General features: G+C 39.5%; 1 protein-coding gene across 1 annotated transcript; it reads left to right on the top strand.

Annotated features, from left to right (window-relative positions):
- The first annotated feature begins 229 nt into the window (after positions 1 to 229).
- On the top strand, positions 230 to 9,252 carry LOC134573150 (blue-sensitive opsin-like). The gene is made up of 5 exons (XM_063432678.1): positions 230 to 732; positions 1,935 to 2,103; positions 3,944 to 4,109; positions 4,955 to 5,194; positions 6,928 to 9,252. Exons 1-5 carry the CDS (start codon positions 345 to 347, stop codon positions 7,051 to 7,053), a joined length of 1,089 nt encoding a protein of 362 aa, XP_063288748.1. The 5' UTR covers positions 230 to 344; the 3' UTR covers positions 7,054 to 9,252.
- The last annotated feature ends 3,888 nt before the right edge of the window (positions 9,253 to 13,140 follow it).

Here is a 13,140-nt window from a genome sequence, read left to right as displayed (position 1 = left end):
TTCTGATTAGGCGACAGTAAAGAAGATTGTCTGGCAGATTATCTCTTTCCACCTTCCAAAGCAAGTCCTCCATTCTGCAGATTCCATCATCGGATAAAACCATTAAGCCTAGCTTTTTGGTTTTAAATAAGATTATGAGTGAAACTCAAATTAGGACCCATGCCAGGCCTTTTCTTGGTTTTATGACTATAAAAGACACCTGGCTTGTCCTTTGCTTTGTACTATAGGGGAAAGGCTCCATCGGTACCAGAAGGACCATCAAGTGTTCTGGGTTATCGGGCTCTGTTTTATGACTTCGTAGTCCTATTCGTAACATTGGTGGTGCGTTCTCCAGTTTTTTTAAAATGAGCAAAGGCCGTCCAGATTTGAGGATGGAAATGCCAGACGACTTCTACATTCCCATTCCTCTGGAAACCACTAACATTTCCTCTCTTAGCCCATTTTTGGTACCCCAGACACATTTGGGTAGCCCGGGTATCTTTATGAGTTTGTCAGCCTTTATGTTATTTACCATCATCTTTGGTTTTCCCCTCAACATCCTGACCGTCATCTGCACTGCCAAGTATAAGAAGCTACGTTCCCATCTCAACTACATTCTGGTAAACTTGTCTATTGCCAACCTTGTAGTGATCGTCTTTGGCTCCACAACTGCCTTTTATAGCTTCTCTCAAATGTACTTCACCTTGGGCACATGGGCATGTAAGGCAGAAGGTTTTATGGCCACGTTGGGAGGTAAGTGGTTTGCATCTATTCTTCCTCCCATTCTATAACTTCATTACTGAAAATTAGTGAGGCCTGTTACTAAAAACAGTATGTATCAAATACATCAACCCATGGTTCAAGCTGCGATTAAAACAATATTAGACTAATATTAATATTAAAATCTCTCCCTCTCTCAACAGGGCAATAGTTTATGTATGGTCTTCAGAGGGAACATGATAGCATTATACAAATACATTTGGGTCCAATACAAACCATTGTCTGGAAATCAATTTATAAATAGGACTTTACATAGGACACAAAGTCACACATTTAGACTGGAAGAGGGGAAATTTAGTCTAAAGCAAATGGAAGGGATTTTACAGTAAAAACAATGTGGATGTGGAATTCTCTGCCTGAAGATGTGGTTTTACGAGAGTCTATACAGGTGTTTTAACCGCATTTGGATAATTACTTGCAAAAACACTATATAGAGGGATATACATTTTAATTAGTGGGGTAATCCTTTTGATCTAAGGAAATATCTGACTGCCATTCTTGGGTCAAGAAGGACGTTTTTCCTAGTTTGTTTCATAATTTGAAGTGCTTCAAGCTGGGTGTTTTGCCTTGTTTTGGATCAACAGCAAAAATCCAATGTTAGAAAGGCTGAACTTGATGGACGCATGTCTCTTTTCAGCTATGTAACTATGAATATTCTCGAAATTCAATTAAATTCTTCACCAGTTCCAGACACATGCAAATAAAACAAACCTCTGCTGATCATTGCATAGAATAATGACAATGTCTATATGAAAGCAATCCAGTAAAGTGCTCCCAATCCCATCTATACAATAACCAAGAGATCTTGGACACATTGTCTAACACCCCACAAATATTAATATCCGTGTTTTTGTCTTTTGTGAATTATTTTTATAATCTCTGATTGAGTTGTACAATTCACAGGTTCTTCTGTGATCCTTAGTCTCGGTTTTAAACTCTTTACAGTACCTCTAACTTTCCATCTTCGAATGAATCACTTTGCCACATCCACCCATGCGTCAACTGAGGACATGTTGATTACTCCAATAAGCCCATCTATTCGCAAATGCCCTCCTTAACTCTCCCTAGTTTAATCCCTGTATCTATCTATCTATTGACCTAGCTTTCTATCTATTTCTCTCTGTCTGTCTGTCTCTCTATCTATTATGAATATTTCTTCAATTGGATCCTTCCAGGAATGGTCAGTTTGTGGTCTCTGGCTGTGGTGGCCTTTGAGAGATTCCTGGTGATCTGTAAGCCTATGGGGAGCTTCACTTTCCGGGAGAGCCATGCCATCACAGGCTGTGTCTTTACATGGGTCATCGCACTGGTGGCAGCAGTTCCACCTCTGCTGGGCTGGAGCAGGTAAGCCACTTCTTATTCAAGATTCTCATATACTGTATACATATGAGAACTATATATAATGCCCCTCAAGTGTCCCTATTTAGGAAGGACAGGCCGTATTTTGGGGAAAAATAAATAAAAGTCACAACCTGTAGACAAGAAATGTGAATTATAGTCAGAGTTTATGGTGTGATTTAAACAAAAAATAAGGCCGTTTTCAGTTCAGACCCCCAAGAATACCTTCATCATCACCACAAACACCCCATCATCCCTTCACACTATCACCAGTTCCTAAATTCACCTCCTGCCTACATTCCTTCTGAGTTTGCTCTGAGTGATATGGACAGACTGCAGGTATGTAAGGCTCAATAGCAGGCAGCACAGCAACAGCAGTTTGGATGACAATTCCAGGTGACACTGTGCACGTGTTTTTATGGATCTATTCACTAGGTAGCTAAGATGTACTCAGAGTACAATGTATGTTAGAACAGCACTGATATAAAATTGTTTTGGTCTATATTTTACAAACATATTGTCAATTTGTTGTTTAGAGCTTGATCAACTTGTGGCAGGATTGGTTTTTGAGATTAAACGGTTGATATATCTCATCACAATCCGACAATGAAGACCAGCATTGTCCAAGTATTTTTTTAACGCGGAGGACCAGACAGTAATAATTTATTTGTTATATTAAAGGGACATGATAGGCTTCATGTCCCTTTACTGTAATGAAGCAGTTTTGGTTTATAGATCATGCCCCTGTAGCCTCGCTGCTCAATTATCTACTATTTAGAAGTTAAATCACTGTTGTTTCTGTTTATGCAGCCCTTGCCACACCTCCCCTGACACAGCCTGCATAAAAAAATGTTTCATTTTCAATCAGATGTTAACTCACTTCAGAGGTTTTTATCTCCTGCTCTGTAAATTGAACCTTAATCACACAGAGGAAGCTCCTGCAGACTCTAAAAGGGTATTAACAGATCTGGAGATAAGAAATTCTAAATTAAACAGACTGTGCAACAAAAGAAGTTTACACATTAAATGTTTATTACAGGAAATGTGTATGGATATTACTGTGTAGGTCAGTGGTTCCCAACCCAGTCCTCGTGGAACCCCTACCAGTCCAGGATTCAGGATTCCAAGTTGTATCTAAGGTGTTTTTAGAAAAAAAAGAAAAAAAAAACACCTTGGACACAACAGGGTGATCCCTAAATCCTGGACTAGTAGGGGTTCCACGAGGACTGGTTTGGGAACCACTGGTGTAGGTTATTGTAGAGGACATGTAGAGGGTCTCTGATTCCCCCCTCCCTGATAGTACAGTCACATCATGCATAACGTCATAAAGTTCGTAGTTGGTGAGCATGAAACTGCCAACTGCTTCTCCTCTCCCATGATGTGGGATGGATAAATACATTATTATCTATAAAGTACTTTCAAACCATTGGTGGCAGTAGGATGCATATTGTTCAGATAACATATTTTCCACTTTTACGTTTGACTTAGGGTGTGTTTACTCACTCCAAAAAACACCCAACAAAACCTGTCTATTAATTTCTCGCACATCCCTCTGGCTATGAAGGTCTGGTTTATGCTTTGCAGATGGATCTTTTGAATTTTATTTTTTACTCTTTTCAAAGTTAGGAAAGTTTTTATTTTTTGTAATAGGTGCCTGATTTAGTTGAGAGAAAACGAGCACAATATGGGCATTTCTTGCCAATCATTCGTTTTTCTTTTTTTCATGATATCGCTTGCCCTGGGAATGTTAGAACTCCGCAGGCCTAGAGACAATTAAAGGTATTATTATTATTTTTTTAATTTTTTTTTTTATATGCAGCTCTGAATATTTTTATGCTTTGCCCAGGTACATCCCAGAAGGTTTACAGTGCTCTTGTGGACCTGACTGGTATACGGTGAACAATAAGTGGAACAATGAATCCTACGTACTTTTCCTTTTCTGCTTTTGCTTTGGGTTTCCCCTGACCGTCATCGTATTTTCTTACGGGCGCCTCCTGCTCACCCTTCACGCAGTAAGTTGAATTCAAATGTGCAGACAGAATGAAAGTGTTCTTTTCATGCAGACTGTAATAGCCAATACATTTGCAAATACATAGATATAATATAAATTTTACTTTAAAGCAGGAAGCTCCCAAAATTATTTGAATGCAACTGATGACCAGAGAATCACGGGAGTTGTAATTGTGTAACGGTGTAGCCAGAATTTGAGATGCCTGGTTTATAGGGATAGTTAATTCTGTCTGTGCAGGAGCTGGAGTAGGCGCATGTACATCTGAGTTTGTCACATCAAAAAGCTTAGCGAGCGACTATCTACGAGGTATTGTGGCAATCCGTTCTTGGTATTTTAGTAATTTATAAGTATAAAATAACTGTCTGTTTTAGAAGGTTCAAGGAGCCACCAGACTGTGATGAGCAACAAATCCACCACAAATAACTCTTCCCGGTGTCAAAGAGGTCTATATTAAACCGGAGAAAGCAGTGTTGCTATAGTAACCCATTTATAATGAGCAGTTGTTGGCAACGTGATAATGTATCTATTCTAACATCTGAGACCTGCAAAAACAAACTCGGATCCCGAACCAGTTGATTATAAACCAATGGATTAGACCAGGCATAGGCAACATTCTGCACTCCAGATGTTTTGGACTACACCTCCCATGATGCTTTGCCAGCATTATGGGTGTAAGAGCATTATTGGGATATAGTCCACAACATCTGGAGTGCCGAAGGTTGCCTATCCCTGGGTTAGACCATAAATAACGTAGAAGTAAATTACATTTAATGATACTTTTCTTTTTCTTTGTTACAAATGTTGTTCACTTGCAGGGTCATAATTTTTGTGGCTTGGTCCTTATAGGTTGCAAAGCAGCAGGAGCAGTCAGCTACCACTCAGAAAGCTGAACGGGAGGTGACCAGAATGGTGATAGTGATGGTTGCTGGGTTTTTGCTTTGCTGGCTTCCCTATGCCTCCTTTGCGTTATGGGCCACTACACATCGCGGGGAACATTTCGACCTACGAATGGCCTCAATCCCATCTGTATTTTCAAAGGCCTCTACCGTCTACAACCCTTTTATTTACATCGTAATGAACAGACAGGTGAAGAGTTAGACAATATTGTGCGAAAGTGATCTGACTGACTGACTGAGGATGCCATTAAATGAACAATCTAATGTTGAAAATAAATATATTTATTTTTAACATTAGGAGCTTCATTATTTTCTTTTAGATTCAGGGCCCCCCTACTTTAAATATAAATGTGAAAACCTTTTAATTAACTTGTAATCCACTACGGGGACAGTCTCCTTGCAGTAGCTTCTCCACCATAGTTGAGATCATCATTACTGATGACTTCTGTCCAATTCAATGTTTCTCATAGAAAAGCACTATGGACTTACAGTGGATGTGCTGCAATTGCCGTGCTCCACAAATCTCATGCGTGTCATAGAGAAGCATGGAGCACAAGTCCTCTCTAAGAGAACCAGCTGTGTTCCATGGAATGTAATGACGCAGAATATGCTTTTTAGAGATCTGAAGCAAGAAAGTGCCTCTATTGGCTCACAGTCTGACAACCAGTAGAGGTGCATTCTTGGACAAATGTAAACATTGCCATTTATCGGAAATGGCAATGGTTTTTAATTGTCCGATGAATAGGACAGCATCTGCACATGAAAACCACTACACTAAGATGTAGTTACATAGTTACATAGTTACATAGTTGAAAAGAGACTTGCGACCATCAAGTTCAGCCTTCCTCACATATGTTTTTTTACTGTTGATCCAAAAGAAGGCAAAAAAACTCAGTTTGAAGCACTTCCAATTTTGCAACAAGCTAGGAAAAAATTCCTTCTTGACCCCAGAATGGCAGTCAGATTTATCCTTGGATCAAGCAGTTATTACCCTACATTGAAAGATTATATCTTTGAATATTCTGTTTTTGCAAGTATGCATCTAGTAGCTGTTTGAACATCTGTATGGACTCTGATAAAACCACTTCTTCAGGCAGAGAATTCCACATCCTGATTGTTCTTACAGTAAAAAAACCTTTCCTTTGCCTTAGTGGTTTTGCAGTTGAGAGTGTTCCTTAAGGAGCTTTGCTGGATAGTAAATCATATGGAGATTGCACAGATTCATGAATGGGCTTGTATCTGTCTTCCTACACACTACGCAGTAGTTTTGCTACACTGAAGACTGTGGCTATGAGATGCAGAAAGAACTCTTGTTTAAAATATTGCATAATAGGTCACATTCTGTTGTTAGAGTAGAGTAGTCTCAGTAAAAACATTCTTCTCGTGAGGAGTGTAGCTTAATTAGCTACACTTCTGGCTTGAGCAAGGATCATAAGAGCCAAACTATTGCTGTTTCATTCCTGATTGAAGTCAGCATAATTTGGATTACTTGTCCATGTCCGGACAATGTATTCTTTCATCTACTGTAGCTTAATTAGTCTGCTTTGTAAAATAAGCTTATTCCGTACTGTGTTCCTAATGGAACACTCCGGGCATCATAACAACTTTAGTGGAGCTGTTGATTGGCTGAGAGAAAGAACCTGATAGTCTCAGCCAATCAGTGACTCCCCATGGCACCATGAGCCAATGCCAAGGACCTCCTGGAACCATAACAAGTTAACTTCGATTAAGTTGTTATGATGCCCTAACTGGTCATTTTTGCACGATGGCTCTTTGTCTCCTGTCATCTCTCACACTGGCCTTGCGTCCATCTCCGTAGACATATAGGGCCAGTTTATTGTCATTTTACTGATGCATTGTAGAGTTTTTTTTGTAGATTGTGTGTAGCTCGTTCTAATGCTTTTTTATTGTGACTCCTTCCAGTTCCGCTCATGCATGATGAAGATGATCTTCTGTGGCAAGAATCCCTTAGGAGACGATGAAGACACATCCGCCTCTGGATCCACTCAGGTGTCTTCAGTGTCTAGCAGTCAAGTGGCCCCAGCATAACGCCAGCCACGCCCGGCTTCTGTTCTGCCACGTTTGCTGCCACGGCTATGTGCCCTCAAAAGCTTCCAAGTGGCTCCACAACCAGCCAAGAACCCACTTCCAACCTCACATCCCACATCCTGTTTCATAATCCAAATGAATCCTAATTTCACACAAACAGACACAGGAACAGGGGCCACCAAATCCCTTTCACGGTAGTAAGAGGTCTCAAGATTGGATCCCCCATTTTCCCTAGAATTCTATTGTGTAAGGCCTATCTCATGGGTAGGAAATTGCATTAATGCCGTTGTTGGGATACAACCTCTATCATCCTCAGCTACGGAACAAATAGCTGAGGACTATGAGAGTTGCGGACAACTGGTTAAATATTATAGTTGGTCCACTATTGTTTTTTTAGTCTTGCGAGACACATGAGTATTTTTTTCTAAAAGTAACATGTTTTCAGCTGATGAAACTGATTTTAGGTTTAAAGGTGTCTTAATGTCCCTCATAACAGACATTATTGCACCTTTAGCCTAATAATGAGAAAATCTACACATTTGGAATGCAGGACAGAATGGGGACTTATTATGTCAAGTGGATGCAGGTAGGAAAGCGGTTTTATGGAGCTGTGGAGATTTTTAAAATTGATATATTTACGGTAACTGTAATTTAATCTGCAGCCCTAAATCACAAACCCTTTGTACAAAAAAAAGCAATTTATACTAATTTATTTGATGTAACTGAACAGAGTACTGGGCATTTAGCTTTCTTCTGATTGGCTCCCCAAGCTTAACAGAAATAACCAAGAGACTTCCATACTTGGTTGCAACACAAGATCCCCACAATGTACTTAAGTGTTCTCTAAGGCGAACTTTACATTTTAAGGGACGTAGTATTTCCAGGTCCAGCATAGAAATATGCTAACGTTTCTTTAAAATGCATATGTTATATGTTTAAGGATTCCTATGAAACAAGAGTTGAGATGTAGGATGTAGTTAGATGCATTGGGGGTTCGATACAAAGATCAATTTTTGGTAAAAGTTTTAAATGAGGAGCAAACACATGTTGGAAACCAGAAGACTGTTTCATCTCATGGTTACCAAATCCCTCTTTGTGCATAACCCTCCATATATATTAGAATCTACAAATATTTAACCATCTTAGAAAACCAACCACAAACGAGGTATCATGTTAAGTTGGACCCTGACATTCTATGCAAACCATAACTACTAACATATCTCTCGTGGTAGTTGGTAATGCAATTAATTAATTTAGCCGGAATATTTTTCGGATTCCCATGCAGTTGCCCATCCCATACACGTTCCTCATTTAGACAGAGTTAGTGCGTAAACATTTTTCAAATGACTTTTACTGGTATTTTTTTATTTCGATTTTTTTTTTCTTATAGTGAATTTCAGGAAGTGACCAGAATTATCAATTATGAAAAAGTTTGTCCATGTTTATTAAATGATCTATTCTAGAGCATGCTATCTGGATGTTGCAAGAGAGGGACGTAAAGAATGAACTGGTTTAATATCTCATATAATTCCATTTAATGAAGAGAGGCTGTTCCTTTTTATCTTATCTTTTACTTGTATTATTGTTTTGTAAAGAGACTTCATCCCAGCCCACCATATGCTGCCGTTAGAGGTAGAACAACATCATAGAAGACTTTATTCCCTTTTACATTGGACAAGACTCACACTCCCTACACAAAACATGGTACAACAGTTCCAAAGATTCCAAAAGGTTTTGTTCTGAGACAAAAAGAGACCGTGAATAGATTTTCTGCCCAGATTTACGTATAATCAAGAGCTGGTGTTTACCCAAATTGCAAAGACATACCAACCATCGTTTACTTTAAGAAGGAAATACTCTTCCAAGCTGGTCAAAAGCAGAACATGAAATGTCAAGTAGTGAAGTATTCATCTTTTCCAGTTACTATAAGCCCCTAAGCCTTTTCGGGAGCTACAAAATACCCAGATTCCATAGTCAACTTTTTCCATATCCTATTCCACCTTTTCCGGACTACAATCCTGATGTCGATGAAAATGTTTTTTTAGATTAAGATTGTTAACTTGGTCTACATTGTAAATATCATAACCCAGGGCTTTATCTCCAAGCTTACACATGTACTTCCTTACCTGTAAAAAAAAAAGATAGCTTAGATTTCAGGACTTGTCTTTTCATTTAATAAACATATCAGATGCATCTTTACCACCTGCTTCTTGGAACCTGTTTTATAGATTTAGATGATGTGATTGAATGAGCGTTTTCGTTAAAAACAAGAGGCATTTTATTTAAAAGACCTCTTATTTAATATGTCATAGAAATATATTATTTGATAAAATTAAAGCAATGTGTAAATACAAAATTAAGTCTTATACTTTTAAGTGTGCAGCACCCCTGGCCACCGTGTGGTTCTAAAACCGGAGAAAATATTTATTTTAAAAGAAATAGTCAGAAATTATGGATAAATTATGGTGATTCTGGTGGAAATGAACTTTGTCTATAAAAATAACTGGGCCCACCCCCAGGCCTTCTGGTTCTGCGCTGTTCTTCTTGGTGGGATAAATCAGATATTCAAATAGTATGTTTACATTCTGAAATGGCACAAGGGAGCTAAACTTGTTAAAAACCCTCTAGAAATTTTCAAATTTTTGTCCATTGTCTATTGTTGGTCTCCATGTCTTTGCTCTGAGGTTCTACAGTGATGTAGTTCTGTATGTTCCAGTTGGATAATGAACACATAGCCTGTATAGATTTGCTTCTTCTTAAGATAAGTCCTATCCATGAGTGGTACACGGGATGTTTATTGGCTGGGTATTGGTGTTTAGAAGTCAGGTGTTGGATATTTGTTTTTAAATAGCAGTGGGATTTATTATGCACAAGAAAAAATAAATTTCAATCAAGTCCAGGTCTCCCTACTGCACATGCAAACCCACCTTGGTGTCCCCAGTTCCCAACTTGTGATACTCTGTGTTCCCCTAACCGTCTCTCCACTTCAGACTCAACTTTTGAGGAAAAAAATAAAAACATACTAACATACATACAGTACACATTCAAGTTTCACATACATACACATGTCCACTAATATACAAACACACACAAGAGACTGTTTGCTACAGTGGTGAGCATCAGAAAATATACATAATGGAGGTGTGCCTTAGTCATGAGATTAACCCTGCACCCAACAAAGGCTAAGTGGTTATCACAAAAAAATATATCTATAACACTGTTTTTGGTCAGAGTACACCCTGACTGACATGGTACCCTCTCAAAAAAATTAAAAAATAATAATCAAGATTCCATGCTGAAGCCAGGTTCTCCCAGAAGTCTGATCTTCCTCCTGAGATGTCACTTTTCCTCACTGCCGGGAGAAAGAGGTCCCAGAAGACAGGCTGAGGTGAGGACTTGAGCGACACAGGGAGGGTGGAGGGGGCAGCTATTGGTTGTCTGTCACCAGCATGATATGCACGCTAATATGAGATGTCCAATATACACAGATTTAACATTAGATAGCCCAGAACGTTCCATGCTGGCTAATGGCGCAGCCAAAGGGGCGAAGTTACATATCTGGCAACACTTGGCTTTAACAAGCAAGGTTAGCAGGCAAGGTGGAGGGGCAGAAGAGGGCAACCTCCACCAGACGCTGGTGTGATGGGGCACCCCACTGGCATCAGAGACATATTGTCTCTGATGCCAATGTACTGGCTGACTATCGGCCAAACACCCGATGAGCTGTTCTGGGTGGCCTGTATGATCTGCACCTCCAGTGGGTACAGGCAGCCTTTATCTCCCCACAATGCTGCCCCTATTCCCCCCACAGTGCTGCCCCTTTTCCACCACAATAAAGTTTCTATTCCCCCCAAGTACTGCCCCTTTGCCCCATAATACTGAGCGCCAAATTAAAGCCCCTATCCCCAACACTGAAGCACCTATACCTCCCAATACAGCCCTATTCTCCCTAAGTAAAGCCCCTAAACCCCACACAATGCTCCTATGCCCCCAATACTGCCCGCCCAAAATACTTTCCCTAAGGTAAAACCCCTACACCCTACACTAAAGCCCCAATACCGCCCAATACTGCCCCTACTCCTCACAGTGCTGCCAATTATCCCCCCATTATTGCCTCTATCACCCACACTAAAGCACTATCTCCCAATTCAACCCTTTAGCCCCACAGTAAAGTCACTACTTGCGCTCTCTCCTAAATCCCTATGTATATTTAAACAAATGGAGGTTATTTAGTTACTCTAATGGCCATTGGAGGGAATGCCCGCCTGCCAACGTCAAGGCAGACCCCCTCAGGTGGGTCCTAACACTGACCCTTCAGCCTGCTTCCTTGAGCTTCTGGCAAAGATATCTCTAATGAGACAGAGAGGGGTATTTTTTATATACACCCCTTCATACTTATTAACCCTTAATAGGGAACACATGGGATGGGCGGCAGGATTGTAACATAGCTGTGTGATACAAAAAGTGAATACAAATACAAAAAAAAAAACAAGTCCTGCGCTCCCTCCCATCACTGGGCGGCAGCAACAACCATTGTACACATAAGCCCCAACACATACAAAGCCAAAGAAAAAAGTTACCTGCGCGCTCTCCTAAATCCCTATGTATATTTAAACAAATGGAGGTCATTTAGTTACTCCAGTGGCCATCGGAGGGAATGCCCGCCTGCCACGTCAAGGCAAACCCTTATGTTCTTTTCTATAAAAATATTTTTTTTTCTATTTTTACAGCTCAAGTTATTGTTTAAGTGATTTATACATGATAGATATACATGGAAGTTTGGGACTATTGATAAGCTGTTTGCGGTAGGTGGATAAGAATTGTGGTAGTCGTAGTCCCAAGTACCTTCAGTACCAGAACATCTTCATTATAAGATATGGTTGTGTTCGCATCATTTTTTCTCCTTACCCCCTCCTAGTGGTGATGAACTGTCTGTGCATCCAGAAGGTCTACCACGAAAGTTAGCTTTAATGAACAAATCACAAAATATCAACAGTGAATAAAACAATCAACAAGTAAATGACAAAAGAATAAGAAAGCAATAGCCGACAAAAAAAAAATCCCACGCTTTATAATGACATCTGTTCAAATGAGAGATTACAGTTTCAATGTAAACTTTTAACCCCGTAAGGACACATGACTGAAATTTTTCGTCACGCTGGCCTTTTACTTCTGAAGCTGTGTCCTTAAGGGGATAACAGTCTCCAAATAAAATAAATTATCCACAAACGCTGGAGTAATAAATGCACACAGGACTTAAATCCACAGGCAGCTCATACCTGGTTTTCCGCAGTGACCCCAATCTTTTATGGGATGTGGTGGTCCAACCACACAAACGTGTGCACAAAATAGACGGATGACAACAACTGGATTTCAGAACAGAATGTTAATCTTCTCTATTCTCTCACATGTGGGTATAAAAATGTATTCAGTAACAAAATGACAGATAGCAGTATACGTGTTTCGCACCCTTTTACGTTAACCAAGACCTACAACTTTGAGACATTTTTATACACCACAAAAAAAATCACTAATTATTTTTACAGTAGAACAGATATCATACTGTATCTATTTATGTTTTCTAAATTAAATTATATGGTGGATTCACTATGAAGTCACTCCGTAAAAATAATTTATGGATATTAAATACAACTCATGACTTCAAGTTAAGGCATTTTGCACGCATGTGTGCAACGAATCATGGGAACTTGATTTCTTGAAAATGGTAGAAATTGGTGGTCAGTTAAGATGATAGATGCAAGTTGCCTTTAATTAAATTAAGGTTGCTATTTCTCCCCATTAAACTATAAGGGTTATTCACAAACGTGTAAAATGTATAGTGACTTCATAGTGAATTTCAAATTTCAGGTAATGATTGTCAGTTTGAAAAAAAAAAATCACGTTTGTATTCAATTTAGCTATTTTGGCGCAAAATTTTCCTAAACGACAGTTCACACGTTAGGGCAGGGGTCCTCAAACAGTGACCCTCCAGATGTTGCTTAACTACAACTCCTATGATTCTTTGAATTACACAGATAGCCAGAGAATCATGGGACTTGTAGTTCAGCAACATCTGGAGGGCCGGAG

The sequence above is a fragment of the Pelobates fuscus genome, chromosome 9, assembly GCF_036172605.1.
Source record: "Pelobates fuscus isolate aPelFus1 chromosome 9, aPelFus1.pri, whole genome shotgun sequence".
NCBI lineage: Eukaryota > Metazoa > Chordata > Amphibia > Anura > Pelobatidae > Pelobates > Pelobates fuscus.
Note: the sequence above shows the minus strand (reverse complement) of the source record. Positions and strands in the feature narration are given on the sequence as shown.